General features: G+C 32.4%; 3 protein-coding genes across 5 annotated transcripts; 2 read left to right on the top strand and 1 right to left on the bottom strand.

The window, feature by feature from the left end:
- Window positions 1-802: 802 nt before the first annotated feature.
- LOC547845 (alpha galactosidase) lies at window positions 803-7,011 on the top strand. 2 transcript variants are annotated; one of them, XM_041004839.1, is made up of 15 exons: window positions 803-1,310; window positions 3,688-3,746; window positions 3,862-3,918; window positions 4,018-4,052; window positions 4,125-4,228; window positions 4,331-4,391; window positions 4,487-4,545; window positions 4,626-4,691; window positions 4,869-4,952; window positions 5,399-5,463; window positions 5,650-5,732; window positions 5,830-5,920; window positions 6,002-6,051; window positions 6,443-6,583; window positions 6,688-7,011. In XM_041004839.1, exons 1-15 carry the CDS (start codon window positions 1,087-1,089, stop codon window positions 6,772-6,774), a joined length of 1,266 nt encoding a protein of 421 aa, XP_040860773.1. In that variant the 5' UTR covers window positions 803-1,086; the 3' UTR covers window positions 6,775-7,011.
- Window positions 7,012-11,803: 4,792 nt separating this feature from the next.
- Window positions 11,804-13,586, top strand: LOC100787847 (pentatricopeptide repeat-containing protein At2g29760, chloroplastic). Its single transcript, XM_006588202.1, has 4 exons — window positions 11,804-12,082; window positions 12,167-12,356; window positions 12,449-12,662; window positions 12,755-13,586. The coding sequence occupies exons 1-4, from the start codon at window positions 11,804-11,806 to the stop codon at window positions 13,584-13,586; spliced, it is 1,515 nt and encodes a 504-aa protein (XP_006588265.1).
- Window positions 13,587-17,438: 3,852 nt separating this feature from the next.
- LOC100787320 (uncharacterized) lies at window positions 17,439-26,149 on the bottom strand. 2 transcript variants are annotated; one of them, XM_006587344.4, is made up of 7 exons: window positions 25,480-26,149; window positions 25,117-25,352; window positions 23,426-24,107; window positions 22,263-22,629; window positions 21,106-21,200; window positions 18,862-19,056; window positions 17,439-18,205 (listed from the first exon to the last, which is right to left on the bottom strand). In XM_006587344.4, the coding sequence occupies exons 1-7, from the start codon at window positions 25,678-25,680 to the stop codon at window positions 17,564-17,566; spliced, it is 2,418 nt and encodes an 805-aa protein (XP_006587407.1). In that variant the 5' UTR covers window positions 25,681-26,149; the 3' UTR covers window positions 17,439-17,563. The 2 variants fall into 2 exon arrangements, with proteins under 2 accessions (XP_006587407.1, XP_006587408.1); XM_006587345.4 differs by having other exon boundaries at window positions 22,278-22,629; window positions 25,480-26,142.
- Window positions 26,150-27,902: the final 1,753 nt, after the last annotated feature.

Genomic DNA, 27,902 nt, shown 5'->3' with positions numbered 1-27,902 from the left:
TATGAATTTTTAAACATAAATAATATTAGTAATAACTAATTAATTTATAGCAGTAAACCTGCAATAAGCTTTATCGCAACAAAAAACACATAATTTTTATCATCACAATTATATAATTGTAAATACACTATTTATGTATTTTCTCTCCCGCACACGAGATTATTATGCACAAGAGTGAATCCAAATCATAAAGTAAGGATGAATTCAGATGTTCTCTCCTGCTTCTCCGGCGGGATTAAGTGCATTATATTCTCTTTTCCCCTCAGTTGTTATACAATAAGCAATTGAATGATTAAATAATGTTTGAATTTCAGCTGAAAGGTTTGAATATATTTTAATTATCAAAAACAACTATTTTTCTTATTCTTCATTTTAAGCATTAGAATTAATTTGTAAAAGAATTTTCTCAATTTTAATCTAAACACAGTTTATAAATGTTTTGCGAAATATTGATCGGACAGAAATATGTGAGAACTTAAACGTATTCGAGGTTGACTAGTAGATATTATTATATACCTATACGAGACAGGTTGATCCATTAAAAGAAGTTAGATCTAATACAAGGAGTTAGTTCTTCCTAATGACAAACCAAAATTTAAATTTTTATTGTGAGAAATATATATATTTAATGTTAAACAATAATTATCTAGAACATATTTTTTTCTAAAAGAAAATGATGTAAGAAACCAAAAAAGAATTAGACAAGCTGGTCCATTATGAATTTAAAAAAAGACAAGCTGGTCCATTGCACCAAACCTCACTTCCACTCTCATTGCTCTATAAATTGCAAGTTACTCTTCCAATATTGCACAATAAATTGCACGATACTCTTGCTAGTTCACAAAGCTAGCTATAGCTGCTACCTCTTATTGGCTTTTTTGTCTTACTGTTTCAATAACAGTAAGCTCTAAGCCACCGCCAAGTTTCATTTCCTTCTTTAATTTCCTCCCTTTCTACCTTGTTGTTATTCTTCTTCACCTTGGTTACCCTGCCCTACCCAAAAGTTCAATATCTTTTTTGCAGCGTCAATACCCTCCAAATTCCAATAAAGATATACACACACACATTTATATGTTCATATAGTATATGGTATACAACATGATCATTCAATATTCATCAAATTGGAGCTGCAATTTATCCATGATGGCAAGGCTTGCCTTGTGCCTCCTTGTGATGTTGAGCAATAATGCAAGTTCTTCATCTGCTCGTTTATTGTTCAATAGAACAAGAGGAGGGTTCACGATCATGCCTAAAGAAGTACATAGGAGAAACCTGCTTGATAATGGACTTGGCCATACACCCCCCATGGGGTAAGCCTCTTTTTCTCTTCACTTTTCCCACCAAACTTGCCTATTTTCTTTTTTCTTTGTCCCCCTAGCTTTTGCATATATATAATTAACATGCTCAAATAATTGAAATACTATTTGGCATGAGAGTGTGATAGTCTAATATTGATGCACGTGCATGGTCTCAAATAATTAATCTTGGTTAATTATTGTGTGGTCAAAGTTTAGATGCAACTTTAAGGTATTTTTGGTGTCGTTCTTCGATTAGAATAAAATTTTTTATTGTGCGAATTATTAAGATGAAACTAAAATTCTGATTAAATATTAATATTAAAAATATTTATGAAATTATATCTAAGTCTTCTCACTGTATGCATCAATATATTAATTGAAGAGAATACTTATCTTCAATTCAAGTTTACCATTTAGGGGATAATAGGGAAATTGGGAAGGAATTTAAGAGAGCTATTTGAAATGGGACTAATTCTTTTCAATAAAAACAAATTATATAAAACAATAAACAATAATATTATATGTCTTATCTTGATCTGATTCTTCATACATATCAATCAATGATTTATGATGGCACCGTCAAGTCCTCCCAACTACATCCAATTTACTTAATCATGAATGGCACAAGATGATGTGAGTGCTCCCACGGCATGTCCATTGTGGTGGCATTATTTGTCTTGTAATTGATTAAGCTGCAATTATGATTCTTGTTTGGGGTTTGTGGAATTTTTCGTTACTTGTTGAGCTTTCACCGACTTGTTGGCAATTGGCAAGATGAAAAGGACATTTGGTGACTTTATTGCATCAATTGCACAAAATATTAAGGTTCAAGAGGAGTTGTTATAGTAGCATTTGATAGTTTTACCTAAGCCACTTATAGGAAATAAAAACAAACCCTGGGTTTGGTTCTTGTTCCATCTTTATTTATTGCATTCACCAATATTCAAGAATCCATATCTTAAAATCATCAATAGATATAAATAAATAAATAATTTAGGAGTTGTATATATGATGGTGTGGAAATAGATCTCACAAGCATTCACGTGCAAGTTCCTCCAAGGATTAATTATTTCATAATGTTACTTATATTTTCTACTTATTGTAGTGGCAACATCCATGATCCATGTATTAATGGTCCTTGATTGAGCTTTCAACTCATAATTGAGTTTTCAATTGACCCTCCAACCACTTCTTATGGTTAGGGTAGGCCAATAAAAAGTTAATGATTTTCTTGTTATTATTGAAGGACTTTTCTAATTAAACGATCTTATCTTCAACTTTTAGGCCGAATTTCAGTGACAACTACATAATGCTTATTTGATAAATTAGCAAAAATATAAAGTTTATAGCCGTAATGTACAAGTAATGTGATAATTTGAATAGTCACGTAATTTTGCTATCTATTTTTCATTTATTTTGCCACTATTATATGATTTATTCTTCATTTCATCTCTAGTAGAAAGATTTGTTGTCTTGTTGTATACAACCATCTTATCCAAAAGAAGCAATAGTGGGATAAATTATTTATTTATGAATTTTCATTATATTAGATAAATGTTATGTTCAACAAGATATTTCAATTAATTTTTAATTTTTTTCACTAGCTGAAAAGTTTATTTAATTGTTTGATAAACAAATTTTTTTAATAACTTCTTGGTAGTTTCTAGAATTTTTTGAAACACTACTTATGTCACGTTTTTTAAAACATTAGCTTCTAACTTCTAATTTTTTATATTTTCTTTCATTCTTGATATATTTATTGATTTCCTTATTACATTTAATAAAATAAATCATGGTATTCTTATTTTTTTGTCATTTTATATTTTTTAGTTAATTTTATTAAACACTTATTTAATAACCTAATTTTTAACTTTTAACTTTCAGTTAATTTTTTAACTTCCAACTAACTTTTCAGATTTCAACTAACTTTCAGTTAACTTTGCTTAACATAACCAAAAGCAAACCTTGTATTTGCCTAAAGCCAACAAGAAATGAGAATTGAACATGGAACTTTCATTATTGTATGAGCCCTTGAACCGTTGTGCCGAGTGTGCATACATTCGACTCATCAAATTATTTAGGTTTCAAATAATTAGTGTTTAATGTAAAAAGTTTTGAAATTGATATATAGAAATATGTTTGATTTTTAACTTGTGATGGAAGCTCAAGTCTACACCCATAAAAGTTTGATTTTGGAAGCCCATACTATTGAGTGTTGAATTAATGTTTTGACTTCTTTATGTTTTTTACACTTAATGTTTTGACTTGGAAGGCTATTTTTGTAACCATAAAAATAACATACATAAAGTGATGTTTAAAAAAAAAACCTCTGATTTCATTAGTGATGAAAGTAAATGCACAATGACCAATTACTGATTATAAAATTCAGATGGAATAGCTGGAACCATTTTGCCTGCAATATTAAAGAAGACTTAATTCGAGAAACAGGTAACTTAACTATTACTACATGAATTTGGAATATACAAAAAAAAAAAAAAAACTATTTAGATTGCTAGACATATTCTTGCCAATATTTGTTGTGTTATATCTCTTCATAATGCAGCCGATGCTATGGTGTCAACTGGCCTTGCTGCTCTAGGTTACCAATATATTAACATAGGTAGGACATTTTGTATTGTTATTGTAGTCATTAATAGTATAAAATTATGCTTATTTATGCATTGAAATACTAATTTATTATTTTTCTATAAATTTTTAGATGATTGTTGGGGAGAGCTTAACCGAGACTCAAAGGTAAAATTGCATATCAAAATATAATATCTTCTTTCTGTGATATTTAATTTGGCTAATGTAAAATTGTGGCAGGGCAATTTGGTTCCCAAAGCCTCAACATTTCCTTCCGGAATGAAGGCTCTAGCTGATTATGTTCATAAAAATGGTTTGAAGTTGGGGATATATTCTGATGCAGGGTATGTCATATGTTAAACTTAAACTTTGATTTTTGTATATTTATGATTATTCAACCATTTTTTTTATCTGTGACAATTTATCTGCAGAAATCAAACGTGCAGTAAAACTATGCCTGGATCACTTGGACATGAAGAACAAGATGCAAAAACATTTGCTTCCTGGGTAACATGCATTCATTTCAAAGTCATTTTTCATTTATATCAACATATATCCTATGTAATTAATTTTATTAACATCTACTTTCAATGTTACTTTAGGGGATTGACTACTTGAAGTATGATAACTGTGAGAATAACAATATAAGCCCCAAAGAAAGGTATTTGTGACCTTCAAGTGCACACAAACAATTAATTACATGCTTCTAAAATCTAGGAATTGATACATTTTGTGACACAGGTACCCTCCAATGAGTGAAGCTTTGGCAAACACTGGAAGGCCAATTTTCTTCTCTTTGTGTGAATGGTGAGCCAGATTGGTGATCATGTTTCACATACATTATGCTGATAAACTTCACTATTTCATTGAGGAATTTATATAGCTAGAAGAAAGTATAACTAATTAGAATTTCATCTCCTCTACTATTCCTCTAAGCCAGAAAATTTACTTTTTTTTAACTATTAATTGCTTTCTCAAACACAGGGGATCAGAAGATCCAGCAACTTGGGCCAAAAGTGTGGGAAATAGTTGGAGAACAACAGGAGACATTCAAGATAAGTGGGATAGGTAAGCATGCGTGGTATGATATATAAATTTATATATCTTCAATGTCAATATAAGATGAATCTAATTTGAGGAATTTCATTATCTTGTTTGCATCACATTCATGCTTTATTGAACACTTGACAAAGTCACTGGAGCTTATTTGAACCAACATGATGAGTAAGTTGAGTTTATTTTCTACACATTCTCTGTGTAAAAAAATTGACTCTGTCAACTAATCAAAAGAATTTTGTTGATAAGACATTTAAGGTAATTATTGTAAAAATTAACAAACTTATTATATATGACAGTTTATGATTATATAACAGTGTAAAACCCTTTACATTATCTGTGCACACATTATTTATTAAGTTATGAAGAGTATCGCTTTTAAGGAAATCATTTTCTTGCATCATTATGTTTCATATATTCATTTTCAACATCGGAAACTTATAATATTTTCTCCACAGTATGATATCTCGTGCAGATCTAAATGACAAATGGGCTTCTTATGCTGGACCTGGAGGATGGAATGGTAATCATTCTCACCACTCACTAGTTTTGGACATAGTTATCAATCTCAGATTGCTTAGTACTTAAATAAAAATTAGCTCTTCAACTAAAATAAGTAAATAAATAAGAAATAGGTCCATGTATAATTCCTATTTACTACATCATATTAAAGAAACTAAAGTTCACATTTTCATTTTTTGGTGTATAGATCCTGACATGCTAGAAGTTGGAAATGGAGGCATGACAACAGAAGAATATCGTGCTCATTTCAGCATATGGTCATTAGCTAAGGTAATTAAGTTGCAACAAAAACTTAGCACGTGCTGCTTAGGCATTTCCATATAATAATGTATTTTGCACATTAAGTACATTTCTTCTGTGTATATAGGCTCCTTTGTTGATTGGTTGTGACATTAGAGCACTGGATGCCACCACAAAAGAATTGCTAAGCAACAAAGAAGTTATTGCAGTTAATCAAGGCATGGACAGACTAAATTAACCTTCTTATCTTTTCTTAAACAGAGAATGCTTTTAAAACTAATAACCCTATGATATTGCAGACAAGCTTGGAGTTCAAGGAAAGAAGGTGAAAAGTACTAATGATTTAGAGGTAACAACCTTTCCCTTTCAGTGTTTCTTTTCTAGTAAAACTGGGGATAAAGTTGTCAGCATCTTCCTTTATAATGATATTCCATGTTTTCACATAACTACAAAACTTTGATGCTGGCACCAGCCTAGTTTTCAAGTGTTATTGCCTTATCATATAAAAATAAAGTAGATACTAACAAATATGTACTTGAAGTGAAAATCACTTGTGTCTTCAGTGATTTAGTGACCAAATTTAGTGACAAAAATTGTTTTTCTTCACTAATACTGTGGTCACAACAATTTCTGAGGTAAATTTTAAAAAATTCAATATAAATTGTTCTGTTACTAATTTTAATTTTTCTTGTATGTCATATTACTCAATAGAACTTCTTAAAAGTAAGCTAGTGTTGCAGGTTTGGGCAGGTCCTCTCAGTAATAACAAGGTAGCAGTGATCTTATGGAATAGAAGTTCATCCAAAGCAAAAGTTACTGCATCCTGGTCTGACATAGGCCTGAAACCTGGAACTTCAGTTGAAGCAAGAGATTTATGGGCGGTGAGATACTTAGTTTGACTTATTTTGTTCCTTTTCTTTACAATGCAAAGCATCTAAAAATGCTTATGTGTTATCGTTTTGACAATTTGTTTTGAATTTTGCAGCATTCAACACAATCATCTGTTTCGGGAGAAATATCTGCTGAATTAGATTCACATGCTTGTAAGATGTATGTCGTCACTCCTAACTAAGCTGTTAATTTCTTGAGGCAGAAAAGGAGGTAAAAACAGAAGTCAGGAGAAACAAATGCATTGGCAATAGTTGGATGTTCCATAGAAGGAAAAAGAAATCAATAGGATATTTATTTATCAATAGGAAATATAGAAAGATATGTATACGTTGTTTAGCTCCGAAGGTTTCCATTTTAAATTATACATTGTCATTGAGATCTACTTGATTTCAATATAATATGCATTTCATATCCCTAATTCCTGTTAATCTGGTATCAAGCATGGACTGAAAGGAAGTACATAGAATATTTTCTATATATAGATATATGGTTGACATTTTTATCTATCTAGTGATTCTAATGTTGTAGTGTGCATATTTGGCATTGTGCTTGAAGAAAATATGGATAATTTTTTCTATGTCCTTATGGTAAACTAAATTTGAAAGGATCCTTTGAAAAGTAATTGAAGACTTGAGGTTCAGCAATATACTACAATCAAATTCAACCAGATCGGTGCTAAAATTGAACTATCTCCAACAAATTGGTTTTATAATCTCTCGTTTATATATTATTAAATCTGTCCAACAAAGAGACTAAGTCTTAATAATTGACTAAAATCTAATTTTCGTTTCCCTATTTTTTTAAATTAAAGATTTTAGTTTTCCTATTTTTTAATTGAGACATTTTGTTCTCAATTTTTAAAAAATCCACAAATTTTGTCTTATTTTTTTATTTAAATATTTTGTCCCTCACTTATTAAAAAATCTACAATTTTAATTTTCTTTCTCAATTTTAAACTTGACTATGTACTTTTTTTATTTATTTTTTTAATAAGTTAAGTTTGTTAGCAATTAAATAATTAAAAAAATGTGTCATATGAATAATAAATAGACATGTGTTAGTCAAGGTTTATAAAGTATATAGATTAACATTTAAAATTGATCACAAGGATCAAAATTACAAATTTTTTAAAAGTGGAGACGAAATGTCTCAATTAAAAAATGGAAAACTAAAATTGTGACTTTTTAAAAGTGAAGATGAAATATCTCAATTAAATTATAGGAGGACTTAAATCACAAATTTTAGAAAATAGGGGACGAAAATTGCATTTTGACCAAATTTTTTCTCATCCAACCATTAATATACATATTATTGTATTGTTATTGGTATGAAACATTAATGAGGCGATGGCTAATCTACATCGAGTAACTTAACTAATAACATGTAGTAATGTATCTTCTCACAATCAAGTTTTTTCAATTATACCAACAATTTGTTGATATTTTATACTATTATTTAATCATAATTATTATGATAAATTTATTTATTTTTACAATAATTGTATTAATATTATACTGATTACAATCTCTAATTGACAGTGTAATTAGAAAACTGAAATTAGACTCTATTATTAATAAATAGTTATAACTCCACAAATCATAGGCACAAACAAATATTTATATAGTAGTCACCATGACTTGCATTGAAGTAAGTTGAGTTTGAGTAATCAACAAAAACAAAGAATTGAAACATCAGCATTTGGTATTGGCTTCATGCATGGAAGCTTCCTTTCCAGGGTCGTGCAAGATGCAAGACAAATTAGGTATCAACCTAAGGCCCAAAAAAAAAAAAATTTTAGGCCCCTAAAATTTTTTTATTACTAACTATTAACAAATTTTAACGGATCAAAATTAAATAATTTAGAATCTCTCTCTTCCCTAAAAATTAGTCAATCAATATAATCTTTTTAAAAACTAACCAATATCACAATTAATGTCATTTAAAGTATTTTATTTATCCCAAAAAGTAAATCCCTATTAACTTTCCTTTAACCCATCCTAATTCCCTAACTAACGTATCTCACTCTCCAGCCTCCATTCTTCACGTTTTTTCATCTCCTCATCTTCTATTCATAAAAAAATCTATTCTTCTCCTTCCCTTAAATGAAACCTATTATCTATTGATCAAACTTTGTCTCTGCAGCTCAACCTCTCTAGATTTGACATCGTCTGGATTCTGAACGCCTATAAACCGCATACATCCCGATGTCCCGCATACGGAGCCTTTCATCTCCATCCCAGTGGATTGGTGGAACGATTCATTTCACGGGCATGACTTTGGGTACACAACAATACAACACGTATCACATAGCACCCTTGCGCCTGACACAACATCTAAACAACAAAATCTCTGTCTGTTTCCAATTCCAGGTTCTATCGTTCTGTTCATCGATCATCATTTTCTATATTTATTTTAGAGTTTAGTGTATTTAGATTTCTTTAATATTTAGTTAATTTTTTTTATTTTGATTATTTACAAAAAGAAAATGTCAAATAGAAAGTATGAATCTGGTTATGAAAAATTGAAGAAAAAACGAAAAGTTGAAAAGCTAATTGAATCTCAACGTGGTGTCCTTGATAAATTTGTTATTCATAAAAATGACGCAAAAACAAGTTCAATAGGTGAAAATGTGATAGAACAACCACTGATAGATCATACTGACAACGAGAAAAATGTTATAGAACAACCACCTATAGATAATACTGGCAACGGTGTAGAACAACCACCTAGAGATGATACTGACAATGGTGAAAACGTGATAGAACAACCACCTATAAATAATACTGACAACACAAATAGTCATAATTTCAATCAAGAACTAGAAGACAATATTTTAGAAATAGGAGTAGAAGGGAATGTTAAGCATAATAACACTTCTAGTGAAGTACCTACAAATATTTATGACCCAGGACTATAGAAAAATATTGATGGAAAATTTAGAGATTTAATGATAGAAAAGGGTCCTATCAGACATGACAATTTTCAATATCCAAAAGATGAAAATAATAGATATTTCTATTCATCATGTTATCAACGAACACTGTCAAATGGAGAAAAACTTGATAGAAGATGGCTAGTTTATTCTAAAGATTTAGACAAAATGTATTGTTTTTGCTGTAAGTTATTTGGTTCAACAAATGTTAGTCAACTAGCAAATGAAGGGACTAAAGATTGAAAGAATCTTGGTTCCAAACTTAAGAGTCATGGAACAAATCGTGAACATATAATTAATATGACCAAGTGGATTGAACTAGAAAAGAGATTGACAACAAAACAAACAATTGATAAGCATATACAAGAACAAATTAACAAAGAAAAGGAACATTGAGAAAAGGTTCTACTTAGGATTATAGCTATAGTCAAATATCTTTCTAAAAATAATCTTGCTTTTCGTGGAACAAATGAAAAGATATATGAAAAAGGTAATGGTAATTTTTTGAGTTTGATTGAGATGCTTGCGGAATTTGATCCAATTATGCAAGAACATGTTAGGCGCATAAAAAGTAATGAAACTCGTAATCATTTCTTGAGTAATACCATACAAAACGAGCTTATAGAAATGATAGTCTTCCAATTTAAAAAGTCAATCATAGAGAAAGTTAAAGATGCAAAATATTTTTTTGTTATTCTTGATTGTACTCCTGATGTAAGTCATCAAGAATAAATGACTCTTATCTTGAGATGTGTTGATACTTCTTAGAATTTTTAAAAGTTGATGACACATCAGGAAAAGGTCTTTTTAATGAGCTTGTTAATGTTTTAAAAAAAATATGGCCTTAATATTCATGATATAAGGGGACAAGGTTATGATAATGGTTCCAACATGAAGGGTAAAAATCAAGGAGTGCAAAGAAGATTATTAGACATAAATCCTAGAGCATTTTATACATCGTGTGGGTGTCATAACTTGAACTTAGTTTTATGTGATATGGCTAGTTCGTCTCCTAGAGCTATTTCTTTTTTTGGAGTTCTACAATGTATTTATTCTTTGTTTGCTTCATCTACCAAACGGTGGAAAATTTTGCAAGATAATGTATCTAAATTTTCTGTTAAATCATTATCTCAAACTCTTTGGGAAAGTATAATAGAAAGTGTCAAAGCTATTAAGTTTCAAGCTCCAAAGGTAAGAGATGCTTTGACTGAATTATCAAAAAATTGTGAAGATCCTAAATTAAAAAGTGAAGTCATGTCATTAGCAACTCATGAACTTAAAGATTTTGAATTTTTATTAGGAATGAATATTTGGTATGATTTTGTTTGTTGTCAATTCTGTTAGCAAGATTCTACAATCAAAAGATATGCATATAGATGCTGCTATAGATTATTTAAAAGGTCTTATCACTTATTTAAAACATTATAGGGAAAACGGGTTTGCATTGGCTTTAGAATCCATAGAAAAAATGGCTATCGAAATGGATATAGAGCCAAAATTTCGTGAAAAACGTAAAATTCATAGAAAACCTCATTTTGATGAAAAAATTAGTAATGAGATCACACATTCACTTGAAGAATCTTTTCGTATTGAGTATTTTTTTATACATATTAGATCAATCAATTAATTCTATTGAGACACAATTTGAACAATTTTTACAATATGAGACTATTTTTGATTTTTTATTTGATTCCAAAAAAATTAAAGCTTTAGATGAGGATGAATTGAAAAAATATTGTAGTAATCTTGAAAAAATTTTAAGGTTTAATGAACACTGATATTGATGGTCTTGATTTATTTTCAGAATTGAAAGTACTAAGATAAGTGTTAAGAGAAGAAATTAGTACACCAATAGAAGTATTGAGTTATATTAAAACTTTAGATTCTTTTCCAAATGTTTATATTGCATATAGAATTTTATTGACAATCCGTGTAAGAGTTGCTACTACTAAAAGAAGTTTTTCAAAATTAAAATTGCTTAAATCATATCTAAAATCAACAATGTTACAAGATAGATTGAATGAGTTAGCTATTTTATCTATAGAAAGTGAAGTGTTACAATTGATTGATTATAAAACTCTGATAAATGATTTTACAGCTAAAAAAACTACAAGATTAATATAAAAATTGATATTTTATATAATATACTAAGTCTCTTTAAAATTCTTGTAAGAAAAAAAGACCCTTTTAACATCCCCAAAATGTCTTTACGCCTGTTCCTTTCCTTGGTAGCACCAAACAAGAGAAACAAAGATGGCTACAAACTGAGAAGAAGTAAATGTCATTCCAAAGGTCACTCTACCTATGGAACCTGATGATTCGAGACTCTACCAATAATGGCTTCTTCACACAAACTTTAAACATATACAGAGTGTGCCATGGCAACAACCTCACCTACCCTTTGCTTCTCAAGGCCTGTGCTAACCTCCCTTCCATTCAACATGGCACAATGCTTCATGGGCATGTCCTCAAATTTGGGTTCCAAGCAGACACCTTTGTTCAAACTTCCCTTGTTGGCATGTACTCAAAATGTTCCCATGTTGCATCTGCACAACAGGTGTTCGATGAAATGCCACAAAGAAGTGTTGTCTCGTGGAACGCCATGGTTTTAGCTTACTCTTGCGGGTCTTTGATGGACTAGGCATTGACCTTCCTGAAAGAAATATGGGTTCTTGGTTTTGAGCCAACTGCTTCCACATTTGTTTCGATTTTGTCAGGTTATTCCAACTTGGATTCTTTCGGGTTTCATTTGTTGGGGAAGTCGATACACTACTGCTTGATCAAACTTGGGATTGTGTATTTGGAGGTCTCCCTGGCCTACTCACTGATGGGTATGTATGTCCAGTTTTGCCTAATGGATGAAGCAAGGAAATTTTTGACTTGATGGATGAGAAGTCAATAATTTCTTGGACAACTATGATAGGGGGTTATGTGAAAATTGGGCATGTTGTGGAAGCATTTGGTTTATTTAATCAAATGCAACATAAGAGTACTGACGCAGACTTTGCTGTGTTTCTAAATCTTATTTCTGGTTGCATACAAGTAGGAGAGCTTTTGTTAGCTTCATCTGTTCACTCGTTTGTACTTAAATGCGGGTGTGGTGAAGAGGATTCCATTGAAAATTTGCTTATTACTATGTATGCAAAATGTGGTAATCTTACATCTGCCAGAAGTATATTTGATCTGATCATTGAAAAGAGCATGTTATCATGCACATCAATGATTGCAGGAATGTCCATTCAGGTCATACAGGGGAAGCACTGGATCTGTTTAGAAGTATGATAAGGACTGATATTAGACCAAATGGAGCAACCCTTGCAACTCTTTTATCAGCTTGTGCTGCTTTGGGATCACTCGGCATTGGGCAAGAGATTGAAGAGTACATTTTTCTAAGCGGGTTGGAATCGGAACAACAAGTCCAAATGTCTCTCATACACATGTACTCCAAATGTGGGAGCATCATGAAAGCTAGAGAAGTATCTGAAAGGGTGACAAATAAAGATTTAACTGTTTGGACTTCCATGATAAATAGTTATGCAATCCATGGGATGGGGAATGAGGCTATCAGCCTCTTTCACAAAATGACTACTGCAGAAGGGATAATGCCATTGCCAGATGCCATTGTTTACACTAGTGTTTTGCTGGCCTGTAGCCATTCTGGATTGGTAGAAGAGCGACTGAAGTACTTCAAAAGTATGCAAAAGGATTTTGAAATAGCTCCTACAGTAGAACATTGTACCTGTTTGATCGATCTTCTCGGTCGAGTTGGCCAGCTTCACTTAGCTTTAGATGCAATTCAGGGTATGCCACCAGAAGTCCAAGCTCAAGCTTGGGGTCCATTGTTTGATGCTTGTGGGATTCATGGCAATGTAGAGCTTGGGGAGATTGCAACTGTTAGGTTATTAGACAGTAGTCTTGGAAGTTCCGAAAGTTATGTATTAATGGCTAACTTGTATGCCTCTTTGGGCAAGTGGAAGGAGGCACATATGAGAAATTTGATAGATGGTAAAGGATTGGTTAAAGAATGTGGCTGGAGCCAAGTTGAGGTCAGTGGTAGCTAATAACTGTCATACATTTGCTGCCGGAAATCAATCACAGGTTGCTTATAAGACACTAGAAGATCTAGATTTTACTCTTCAAGAAGGCAGATATACAGCAGAAATAGAATTGTTGCAGCTGGTTGTGTCAATAGTAATTTCCATATCCAGCATTAGAAGAACATGATATGGAGTTCAACTCCATAACTAATGACTAGGAATTTATAATGCAAGATCATCATGCAGTTGCATTTTGAATATGGTTCTTATCACCGTCAGGAATTCAGCCGAAGTTGTGATTTCCTTCTGTTTCACCTTTTCTACCCTGATTCTCTATAATAGAGCAGTTATTTCTTACCCTTGACCAGGAAAAGTGTTTACCAATGATTTTAATATAGATTACTCTACATGTAAATCAACCTCTTTACTAACTATAAATGATTTAAATTAAAACATCATATTTTTATTGTCCTTTCTGCCACATTCTTAATGATTACATGCAGTTATTGCAACAGATTTATACATCATTTTTACACTGAGAAGCTAGGGGTAGATAACCAACTTGATTAAAATCACAACCATATCCATCTTCCTTGCATAAATTTTTTGTTGGTCACCAACTGGCTGTGATTATTCTCAGTAACATTATTGCAGTTACCAAATATTGGTCAAGCATAGCTCATGATATCAAGCTTCATTATGATTGTCTCATTCATGTTGAGATACCCTCTACCCTGACATACATATAAATAAGAAAACCATATAAAAATACGGAATTAACTAAAATGATTTTATTTTAAGCATAAAAGAGTTCATGTGGGTAAAAATGTCACATTCGCTTTACTATTACCAAATAAAACTTATTAAAAACATATCCGGATCAGAATAAGGCCGTCAAAGTTTACAAAATAAATATTGTTAAATAGTGGAATAAAATAAAGTAAAATAATATCATGCAATTGAAATAAAAACTCATGTCCTAATGTCACATTCTATCAAAGCATTGTGTCTCAGCGTTCTCTAACACGAGATGTTTTAAAGTCATTCACCTAGTCATCTGCTGTCACGAACACCAGGTTCGAGATCATCACAGGATCCAAACACAAATAACACACAGGGAGTGAGTTGTTACATTTCTAAGTAAAATACAGATAAACAAAGACATAATCAATATAAATTATAGAAGTATTTATAACATAATTCAACTTAATACAATTCATGTTACTTCACTACTTTATCATTTAAAATTCATTTTTCAGTCACCAATCATGTTACACATGGATCACACACTCGAGTCAAGACATAACAACACTCATTAATTTCATAATAAACAATTCACAGGCATTACGCAACAATTATACTAAGACTCAAGCCTATATACAATGTGGTACCTTGTTAGTGAAAAACAACACCAGGGCACTTAAGAGTACATAACAAGACACGCCACACAATGAGTATGTCAGGTCACTCTCACTAAGTAAAATCATAAGGTGACCAGTCAAGGTCACTTTGTTTTGCGAGAATGTTCCAATCATATGGGATCAACATAAGCTTAAAGGAATACTCAAACCAAGTGTATTTACCCCCAAGGTCTAGACTCCAAAGAATTCGTTAGGGTCTCACCTTCCTAAACTTTTTCATGTAAACATTGCTCATGAATTATACAATACCCATGACCTCATACTTGTTTTCAAACACATTTAACACATTGCGCTACAATTTAACACCTCAGGTTCCTAACTTGGAACCCTACACTTTTCTTTTAACACCTCGCGCATTTACATTTTTCTCAAGATAAACACCAATCAGGTTATTAAATAATTCACAACTCACAACACAAGTAATTGAAACATCAAGTATTAACCACACACTTATTCACAATCATATTGTTGATTGCAATGACCCATGAAGCTGTCAAATTATCCTTTTAAGTTTCCTAATTTGTAGGCAATAAAGAGTCAAATAATTTGCTAGAATTAGAATATTCGATTCCCTTTTTTGTGGCATTTGTTTTGCCAATCAATAACAGATTTTATGGGATTCTAATTTTCTTATTACTGTATAAATGCATGTTATGATATTCAATAAAAATACAACCTTCTGCAGTTCAATATCTTTCTTTTGTTCTTGCTACAACCCTATACATCTTTCTAAATAACCAACACATACCATATGACCACAATTTAACATCTCACAATGTCATAATTCACCATCACATGTTTATGTGTATCTTGCAAATTAACACATGTTCAACTTTGCACTTATATTCAATCTCAATAACAATGTTATAATCTCAAAGCAACATGTTATCACAATTGATCACATACTCAATTTATCACTTATACACAATTTCATGATCCCAATATTACAATTTATCACGCTAATCTAGTAAATCTTATCCAAAACACACAAAAATTATATAGGAATGTTTCTCACAACATGGGGAGTAAAATCCCTCAATAAATTTCACATAATCATACAGAAAGAATTACAATACAATAAAAATTCCAAAATAAACTTCAATTTGATCCTCTAAGGATCACTTTACATGTTCATTCTAACCCCAATTGCGATAAATTCATTCCTTACCTCTAAGCGGATTCACGTGTGTAGTCCAGTAGTGATAGCGGTGTCTCTAGTGGTTCCCTAAGATTCTTCAAGTTTTTTCTCTATTTCCTCTGTTAGGGTTTCCAAGAGTTAAAGAGAATGAGAAGAGATTGGAGCATCCAGTTCACTGTCTGTATGCGATGATAATTTCTCCCTCCACACACATTATTTTGCAAATCCCAATGGTGAGATGTGTCAAATTGCATTTCAAACATGGTGTCCAAATTTCACAATGATCCAATGGTTAACAAGTCCAGGATCGTAGTTTTACTGGAATAGATTTGGGTGTATCCGGAAAAAACAAAGAGCTATGTGTGAAACTGAGTTCCAAGCCTGGTATTCAAATTTCACGACAATTAAACGATTAACCAGTTCGGGATTGTCGTTTTAATAAGACAGGTTTAAGTGTAAGCGGGAAAAAGAGAGGATCTTGGAAGAGAAAGAAGGGAATTGAGAGGAAGAAAAAGCGTGAAAACTAGAAAACTAACCTAATATATCTTTATTTATAACTAGGATACTCAAGGCTTCTTTATTTTATCAATTTATAAAAAGAAACTTTATTTTACTCTATCAAATAAATAAAATATTTTTTTCTAAGAACATATATTTATTTTATTTACCTTTAAACTATTATTTAAATTAATAAAATTATTTTTCCTTATTTATTTAATTATAAAAACCTCATTATTTTTCTAAAATTCTATTTATTTTTAAATATTTTTTTTAATTTATTTAAAAAAATGGAGTGTTACACATGTGTAGCTATGTAAGTCGTCATTTCTGTTTTCATTTCTCAAAAAGGATATCACTATAAATAAACATTTGAGAAGTCAATTAGGACGCCAGACTTGCAATGCTTGCCTGCTTGCACTTGATAATAGCAACTAAAAAGAGCAAATTTAAAGACAAAGACGTGTAGAATAATCTCTTCCTAGTTCATACTGTTTCTACTATCCACTTGATAGTTCATAGTTAATTGCAGCTGGTTAGTTAACAAAGGCATTAATAGAAATTCATGTAAAATAATGAAATGAAACATTCCTCAAATGAGAGTAACTATAAATCTGTATATCATTTCTCTGTCACGAGATTATTTGTACACATCAATTAAATGAGTTTTCTATTATACCCTGTGACAATTGCAAATTTACAAGTGGATTACGTCAGTGTTGTGGAACTCCCGTGGAACGAAATGAAAGTATTTTCTGTGATGTATATATCTAGTTCCATATGATCTTCTAAGCCCCTAAAAAATATACAACTCATCAATGAAACAATACCTAATACCCCACATTTTTATTTATGAATGGTACTAATGTCTGCAATAGTAAAAAATCAGTAACAAATTTGTAACCATTCTGACATTTACTTTGTTTATATTTCTCATGGTCCTCTTATCTTCTCAACAATGTGCCGACTCTTTCTTCCAATTTCTCACTCATCCTCTTTTTCAAATCAAGAATTCTTTCCCTTTTTCCAATTTTCCTTGGCCTTGAATCATCCTGTTCAATTGAACTATATTGTTTATCCATCACCACGTTTCTGGGAGGTGATTCACTCACAGAAATATCCCCCATCTTCTCTTCACTAGCTTCATTAGTATTATCATTCTGCAATGAAGTAGTTCTAAGTTCTTGCAAATCTCTAGTTTCTTGTGGTTTGTCATTCTCTAACAGAGGTCTTGTCAGTTCTTCCGAACTTTTGCTGCTCCTTAATGTTACTGAACTAGAGGAAATTGGTGGAAGTGCCACAGAATCTGATTTCCTAGCTGGTTCCTGACTAGATTTGGTACACTTTGGCGGTTTATGTTGTTTGAGTTCTGGACCATCACCACTTAAGGTCCTTGCACTAGCTTTCAATCCACCACAAGGTTGATTATTGGTATCAACTGAGGTTGAAATCTCGTTCCCCGATTCTGGGTGGATCCATATGAACGGAGCGACACTCCTAGGAACCCAATCATCCTTTTCGGCTAGCATCCATGGAATGCATATGCTTTCACAATTTGGGAGCACTAAAGTTTCCCGGATCGCTGCCTGCAGGAGAAAAATAAAATCAAGTTTAGGGTTTAGGGAAAGATATTCTAATCATTTCTTAAAGATACAAAAGAGAGGGCTTCAGTTGAGTACTAGAATAGATACAACAGAGAGGATGAGCACCATGTGCTCAAAATCCAAAATACAGCAAAAGAAATCACAGTAATTGTGATATTTGAGACATTGGTCTACAGGTCTAGGTGTTCACTCATGGATTTAACTGATCCAAAATTAGTGTAGTAGGTTACACGGAATCATATATTCACTAAAACTTATGGACAGTGTTATTTGCTGGAAAACAGATAGAGAGAACCAATTGTATCAAGGAAGAAATATTAACAAGAATTCTATGGCCACATACTTGAGAGAATGGAAGTCATTAAAAAGAAGGAAAAAAATGGGCACTTGAAAGGAGGGTCACTTGAACTGACAAAAAGAGCATAAATAATTTTTCCTTATATTATTTCCCAATGAAATTCTCCTCTTTGAACATAATTACCAATATTGGTATATATGATTTATTTGTTTATTGATTAAACAAATAGGACATGTTAATGAACACAATAAACCTTGAAAACCTCAAACAACATCTGCAGGGAAATAGTAATTGTTCATCAACATCCTTTCATAACCAAATGAGAAGAGAACTATCATACCTTGAGTCGATTGACCAGGAACAAAGCTATGTGTGAATTAGTTATCTTGTGTTCTCCAACAAATGATTCCAAGCTGAAGTCTATATCAGGCATAAATGTGAAACCAAACCACAATTGATCAGACGGAGGTGGCTTTATCTGCAACCGCAATGTCCCTTTGAGGGATGCTATCCTTATTGCCAAAGAGAGAGGAACCTTTTTGATAATGAATAATGCGTTAATTTGAGAATAACACAGCTTAAGCTATTTATAACTGAATGGATAGATAAAATAGCATAACATCTACACATTATCAAATATAAAATAGTACAACATTTATGTATTATCAAATAAGTAAATGTGTCTCCATGTGCATCTATTGACATGAAAACGCTCAAAGACAAGATTCACATTATGCTCCTTCTGGTAGCATATTGTTAGAGATGGAAAAAGAAACCTCATGCTTTACCTAAAGGAGGCGTTTGTTTCAAGTTATCAAGAAATATTCTCATGAATATGGACTTGAGAATATCGCATTCTCATGTTTGCTACAAGTTTTGTAAAAACGTTCCCAAGAATAGTTGATTCCCAGGAATATGAAAATACACATGGGGTTATGTTACTTATTATTTCCATGCTAAGAGGTGGGTATTGGCATTCCCATGAGAATAGAAGTTATTCTCTACAATAACTACCCACCCCACTTCTTTCTTCACATTTCTTATTTCACTTTTTTTTCTAGAATTCTTCTTAATGACAACCAAACATGTTCATGGAATAATATTCCCAAGCATAACATTCCTAGGAATATAATCCCAACGAATACAATTTTATAACTTGAAACAAACACCTCCAAAGGCTTACATTTTTGAGAGTGATTTAGAGTTCAATCCTTGTTGGCACAATTATTTTAGCCCAACCATTCTTTTAATAAAAAGTTGGATTTTAGCACAAGGTAGGTGAGCCTGTGCATTGTCCTTCAGTGCCACAAGGTCGTGAGAAGGGGTATTATAAAAATCATTTAGGATCCGTTTGGTAGAGTGAAAAGAAATGGAAAGAAAGTGAATTGAGATAAAGGTTTTGAATTAAAATAGAGTGTAAAAGTGTGGGTCCCACCTCATTTTACTGTTCAGTTCTCCCCTTTTCCACTCTCTTTCTCTACAAATGAACACACCCTTACGTATCTTCTCCTAAAAGCTGAAGCTTTTGGTGGAGTTTAATCAAATATATAAATTATTGTGATTAAATATAAAACATCAACTCCAGTTAAACAATTGCATATTGATTACTGACCTCCCTTTCTTCCAGTTTAGAGTAGCATCGCCTTACGGGACGAAGTATGAACTTATGCCAACATGCTAATACCCATAAAAGTTCACCATGTAATAAATTTTCTATGTGTGCCAAACAGAGTCACTACCATAAGAACCCATGCAGTCCGAAATTCTACAGCAATAATTTGCAGAGGAACACTATTGTGAATAAGCCATGGTAAAAAAGGAGAGCAAAGCATAATCCTCCTACAGGATTTGACAAGGCATATATGCAGACATCACATCTAGTTTCACATCATACAAAGATCTCCTTTGAGATTAAGTTTTCATTGGAAAAAAAATATCATGGGATATTATGTTTCTAGAAAAAAATTACAAACAGGAGTTTGTCTGACAAAATTATAATAGGAAAGGCCAGTGTAATATACAAAATGAAATGGGATCTATGCATGGGTTTGGAAAACCTCGGCAGGAGGTTACTGTAACTTACCTAAAAGTGAAGTTATTGGCTTATTGCCCACCAACAGAATAGAACCAAACAAGATTGTGCACCAAAATATATACACGACAACAGAAATTAAACAAGAATTTAACAAACTATCATCAAACAACAAAGGCAAAGCAAGTTTATATTTCTTTAACCCTGGAGAGAAACAATATAATGTAGAGAAACACACTTCATACAAGCACTACCACACTACATAATAATATAACAGATTCTTAATAATGAAAGAACAGCAGAAAAATGCAGTGGGAAAAAACCAACTGTAAAATGAGAGAAAATATAGAGGGATAATAGACTGAAACCGTGTGTCTAAGAGACCTTATGGAGCGTGATATAGACAGGTAGTATTGATTACACATAATTATAGGATATTCAGTTTCCTCTAAATCCGATATCATATCCTATCAAACCATTATACATTAAATTCCTGATTCTCAACAGCAACCAATTGAAAAGGAAAAATAGGGAACAATAACAAGATGCTACCTGTGAAACTTGCTTGGCAACAGAATTTAACATAGACTTCCATCTTGATCCTTGAGTTGAGGAAGATGTACTGTGCTTAAAGCTCTTGGACATATCTGCAAAGGGCAGATTGTCAATAAGAATGCTTATGTTGGAGATCTCACTCGAATAGTAATATGATCAAAATAGTGTATATAAGTGGGAGGCAACCCTTACCAATGAGCTAGCTTTTGAGGTTAAATTATGTCCAAACCCAAATTCTAAGAGCATTATATAACAATATCTAGATACAAGAAGAACTTATAATCCTGCAACTCACGCACACAAATTATTTTTGGAAATTCATCATCTCTAGGAGAAAAGCAGAACTAGAAAAGGCTGATAGGTATCCTCTAGGGAAAAAAAAAAAACCTTTCAAAAACCATACTGGTTCATTTTCAATCCAATAAATGTACAAAAAAGATATAATCTTGTAAGAAGGCACCATAGTCCACAGGTACTAGGTAGAGATACTATAGGAATTTGGAAGGCACCTTCCATCAACTAGTTTGTCAAGTCTCAAAATTAAAACTACATTAAATATGCATGGACAGAAAGTGGTGTGAGTGACCTCAGGTGACTAACTAATTGGACATCCTATGAAGCAGCCAAACAAGATGTCAAGATAAAAATAACATCCTCCTTTATTGATGATGTAGAAACTGTAGTCCAAGAACAGCCAAAAGAAGTTTCATTATATTTATAGGAAATGTCCAAAACTTTCAAATACTAAGTCTTCCAAAAGCTAAGTTATTAGAGTGAGGCCCATGAATGATTTTAGTATTCAAATATGCCACATGGACAAGAGCCATTTGGACTTGAGGTGTGGATAACACACACTCAAAAGCTCACTTTATCTTGTGTACAAATAAAATTTAATATAAGGAATGGGAAAGACAAGGATTGAACTCCTGATCATTTGCTTATAAAGGATTCAATACCATGTCAAAGATCTACTATTTTAAAAGCCTATTACTATGTTAGATGGAGGTCTGTAAATGGTTTTATACCTTGAACATAAACTATTACTATGGTCCTCGTTAATTCCATTTTTATGGGGGAAAATCCAGTATAATGTCAACAAAACATTACAGAGAAAATGCATAAATAATTGGATTTGTTTGGACTAATGTACTGACCAATGTTCCACTCACCATCTCCTTTTGGCTCTAGTAAATCATTCATCCCTTCTGCAAGATTCAATTGCTCACCCAAATATTCAAATCCTTCAAGAAGATCTGATGGGACAGCGCCAACATTGCTTGACTCTGGATTTGAGTCCTCTGTCCCCCTTTCATGCTCTAGTTCACGTACTTCAAGCCTTGTTTCAATCTCTAATAATGCACCACCAGAATATTCAATGTCAAACTCTAAGGCACACACCTCACTCATTTCCATTGGAAGAACCCTCATTCGAATGATACAGGGTGGAACATTCCCCATGTTGATATCTGTACAGATTACTTCACCTACATAACTGGGAGTTCTCATATTTGCCAATGTCCTCTGTAAAAATAACAGAAAAGACCAACAGTTATCTTATAGAAACCAAAAACAAAATGAGGTTTTCTGAAGGGTGTTCTTGTAAATAAACTCTCTCTGAGAGAGAGAGGAGATCAAGTTACTCCAAGAATCACTAAAAGAAAATGAAAGGTGGAGATGAGTAACTCTTTTAAAGTTACTCATGGACTAACTGGATCACTCCTCATACACACACAAACACGCACACACAAACAATTTATCACATAAAAATCAATAATCACAGCAATGGGGTTTGCTGCATGGAAGCGGGGAAGGCCAGCAGGGAAATTGTAAAGAACATTTTGAAATAATGTCCCCCTCATTCTTCCAAAGAGAAATTAATCTTTCTGGTGCTTTTTTCATCCATTCATCACAAAAAATTAAAAATAACTCTGAAAATGGCACTGTTGCCACTTTGTCTGGTTGATCTAGTTCTAGTCAGATACAGTAGGACTTTCACATTGGCTAAAGTAACAAACTAAAACTAGATGTATTTAAAAGGTAAATCTTTTCAATATTCTTAATGTGTTAAGCTTAAAAATATAATTCAGCTTGTATGAATCCACTTGACTACTTGACATTTTGGAACAACTGGCAAAGGAAAAGTTTGCTAGAAAGATATAATATCCTTCATCCAGTTATGAACAAGCTAGTTTTATCAATTTAAAAACTAGAAATTGATGATGATGCAAAATAATTCGTGTCTCCCAATGTTAAACATAATTAAACAGACTCAAAATAAAATGCATAATTCATATCATCATATGGAAAAAATTGTTACCTGAATCCTTTCTTGGATGGATTTCTTCATTCGCACATTTCCTTTGACATCGAAAAAGAGTCGAGAAACCAACAAATTCCAACATAGTGTTCCTTCATCAGTACCTAACTTTTCATCAGCATCAGAACAGACAGAGAATTGACTCTGGCTTCCTGAATGAGGTAAGGTTGAAGATGATGGTGTGGAATTGTCTAACAAGGGACTTTTCAGATGGTTTGCTGCTGCAGCAGATTTCATCAAACCAGTGGCTAATACTGCATCTTGACAAGCACGAAGCTTCTCAGTGTTCTTTCTTTCTTCACGGCCTGACAATGAAGTCCAAGCTGATTTATTTTCCACACCAACTCGGGAACTTTTTTTTGTAAGTTTTTTCAAAAATTGACGAACCTTTGAGGAACTACCATCAGGCTTACTAGCCTTTTCTATTGTCTCAGCACTTGATCCTACGGATGGTTTCACGAGAGAAAGATATTCAGTATTTAATGATGTCAAATAACTATGAAACTCTTCTTGCAACTGGGCAAACCACTCATGCTTTTCTTTATTATCAGAAGAAGCCAGACGGAGGGCCTTACACCATGCTTCTTTCTCGCATGCAGTCTCAAGATATATGCAAAAAGTCTTGCTTCCATGGTAGATCACAGAGGTCTTGGCTTCCACTTTGATGGGGAACTTTTTCGCCCTATAGGATTCATTACATTGAAGCACCTAATTTCTTCAGTAAATAAGCAAGAATATAAAAATTAAAAATATATCTATCCATTATCATTTGAAGTATGAAACCCATAAGCCAAGAAATAACAGGTTACTTCATTAGGATGTATGCAGGGCATAAAGGAATTGAGACTTCTCCATTTTGAATTTAATGTCAGGAGAAGTTCAAAAGAAACCCATGTTCAACAATTTTTTAAACTGTGAATCATGTGTGGAATCAAAAATGATGTGCATTTCACTATGTATCCCACTGAAAGGATAAAAAAACTTGTTGTACAAGAGAAACTATGAGTCTAGCATAATCAATTTTATAATCATGATTTCTGCAAATTGTAGCACTGCTCCAGTTGATAGCAGTGATTTGACGTGTATTATACCTTTGTACTGAAATAAATTCTATACCAACTACAGCATCTACACAGTTCCTATAGTTCAGAATAAGATATTGGCTAGACCAAGTCTAATACAACTAGGACAAACCCAACCCAGTAACACTCTAACACAACAACAATTCTAACTCGAACATTCTGAATTACTTCCCCTCAAATTGAATCTCACTTCTCAGCTCGTAACATGTAAACACACTTATCAACAAAAGAAGGCAGCTTCAAAAACACAATGGACACCACAAACCATAAAGTGAAGTCTTATAATGCAGGCAGCTAATTCAAAAGGAACCAAACCACCACCCCCCTGGAAGTTTATAAGGTTGGCTTGGTGGTAAAAGGAGAAGGGAGGGAGGGAAAGGTTGTGGGTTCCATTCTCCCCGCTAACAAAAAACTAACAATTAACAACTAACATTTGCCCATCAAAAAAATAGTCTTATTATCCTATTAAGAGAGTTTGGATTCATGGATCACGATCACATGACATCATTAGACTCGTTAAAAAGATCAAATTCTCTCAACCAAACCAACACCACACACCAAAATAAGAAACAAAAGAGTGGTTCCCTCCCACTTAACAGTTCACATTACCATTTTTTTGAAGGAAGACTTGTAGCTGAAACAGCTTCCACTAAGCAACCCTTAAGCTGAATGGTGGTGTGAAAGCCATCAGCATCTGTAAGCACAAGTGATTGCCCATTGATTTTCCCATACTTCCTAACAGGAGTCACCTCCAACACTTCCTTTTTCCTCTTCAGCTCCTTTGACGACTGTTTCTCCACCCAAAATTTTGAAACCTTGTCAGGCTCCAAAACCCAAACCACGCCCTAAAGAGACAACAACAACAACAACAACAACAAAAAAGCCAAACCCAAACACATGAACAAATTAGAAATCTATAATAAACAAACAACAAAATCAAAAAACAGACACCATTGGGAACCAGAAAGCCACCTCCTTTTTTAGCAATTGTTGTTGGGGACGATCACTTTGAGCACTACCCAGTTGCGTTTTCGACGCGATTTTGGCTTGGTCTTTGCTGATCTTGCTTTGCAATCGCTTTATCACCCACAAAAATCCCAGAGCTTCGGCAGCTACAACCGCCGCCACCCCAAGAAGAAACCCGAGGAGAATCAAAGCGAAAACAAGAACCATTTCACCCCCCCAATTGTTCAAATTTTCTCGAATCAGGGGAAATGGGAACGAACCAAAGTGAGCAAAACGAGACCGACCCAGATGAGGGAACCGAAGAAAAAGCGGGAGAAAGAGATGCCCAGATGCTCAAAATGGAAGCTTCCGAAAGAATCTGATGCCAAACACAGTGGCAAGCAATGATCACTTTTCTTCGTTAACGGTTAAGAGCGAGAAAGAAAAAAAGAGAGAGAGAAAGAAAGCGCGTTGTGTTGTGTATGTTTTGTTTGGAGCGAATGGAACAACAAACGGAAACGTGAGTGAAGGGATTTTTCACTAGTTAAAAATGGGGGTTTTGTTTTGTATTTTCAGAATTTGCGTTGTGTGTTTATGCATGCAGAGAAATAAAGATAACAGAAGAGTGGGAGTTGAAGAAACTAATAATGTGGGTCACGACTTTATAAGTTTATGGGCACCAAATGAATTCTTGATTATTATTCGTCACGCATGGGACGTGTGATTGAAGGATCGTGTGATAGATTATGTGTGATCATAATATTTGTCTTTTGGCCACGGGTTTTAACTATATTTGATTCGGGTTTTGTTTGTTTGATTATGGATGACTATCACATGCTTTGGATCTAAACATGGTTCAGTTCCCTCTTATGGGGACGGGATGTTTGATTTCACCAAAAATTTGGGAATAATTTTAAAATGAAAATGTTATGTATGGATACTAAATAGTAAGTACTATTTATTATATGGTATAATAGATAATACAATGTTATTTACTTAATAGAAGAATTTGAAAAGTATAGAGGAAGAGTATATAAATTATGTTTTCCGTTCAACAAAATTAAATAAAAACCTAATTGGTAGGGATTTAAGTGAGTGTGAATCATTCACGAACTTAAATAGACTCAAATTAATTCAAACACTATTGGATAATTTTTATGTTTGGATCAGATTCAAATCTTGTTAAATTTTGGGTTAGTCACGGATTTTAATGTTTGAACTCGTTGATCCGTTAATTTGTATTAAATTATTATTATTATATGTAATATATAATATATATTTTTAAATTTAAAAAATCAAATAACATTAACTATTGATTACATAGATTTATCGACTTGAATTAAGTTTCCAGATCAAAGCGACTAGGATTTTATTCATTGAAGCCACTTCAAATGGACTTCTAAGAATATTTTAGATTTATTTACCAAGAGTAGGTCTCACAATTTCTTATTGGTTTTGATAGAAAAAATTGTTTGAAATTCATTCTCATCATACTTATCAAAATTCCTTATCTCGAATATGGTATGTTTAATTTATCATCTCTCGTGGATGGACAAATAAATAGATGAGTTAGTTGAGTAAAATGGTGTAACAACATCACAAAACTTTCTTTTTAATAAAAAAATATAACAAGAAACAACTCTGTCTGATTTATTTAATACAAAATTTAACTTACTAAAAAATATTGCGTTAAAAAAATAGACAAAATTAAATGTTTTGACATGTGAATCCAACCCAACTCAAATCGTTTATAGATGGATTGATTTGAATTGAATTTCTTTTTTTTCCTAGAAAATCGATCCAAATCAACGGGTTCAAATTTGATTGGGTTGGGTCACAGGTTTGACCAAACTAACCGATCCACCTACTCTCTTACTAGTTGGTAGTTAACAATGGGAAACGGATACCTAAAAGCTAAAAAAATTAATTTATTAAATTATTTGTGTTGAGTAAAATTAATTATTCAAATAACTAAAAAGTATAAAATGAAAAAAAATTATAATTTATTTAAAAAGGTTATTCAAAAAATTTGATAAATAAATTAAGGGTATAAAGGAAAGAAAATATAAAAAAAATTAAAGGTTAACATTTTAAAAAAATCCTACTTCAATTAGCGTTTTAAAAAATATTATAAGCTAATGAAATTTTATTAAAAAGATATTTATTTACCAAACAATTAAACAAATTTTTAATTAATAAAATAAGTTAAAAACTAACTAAAATATCTTATCAAATATAATAATAATTATCCTTTTCAAAATTTCCCATTAGCTTATAATGAATGTGATGATGGATATGATTTGCCCAAAAGGCTTTGGCCTGTAGAAATATGTTAAGTCTATAAGTCTTGAGAGATGAGAGTCTGTATAAGAATTTTTTACAATGATTTTTTTTTACTCGATTTATGTGAAAAGTATTTCCCTTTTGAGAGAAAATTTACCCATGTTGTT

Source organism: Glycine max, chromosome 9 (genome assembly GCF_000004515.6).
Source record: "Glycine max cultivar Williams 82 chromosome 9, Glycine_max_v4.0, whole genome shotgun sequence".
Taxonomy (NCBI): Eukaryota; Viridiplantae; Streptophyta; class Magnoliopsida; order Fabales; family Fabaceae; genus Glycine; species Glycine max.
This window is presented reverse-complemented; position numbering and strand designations above follow the sequence as displayed.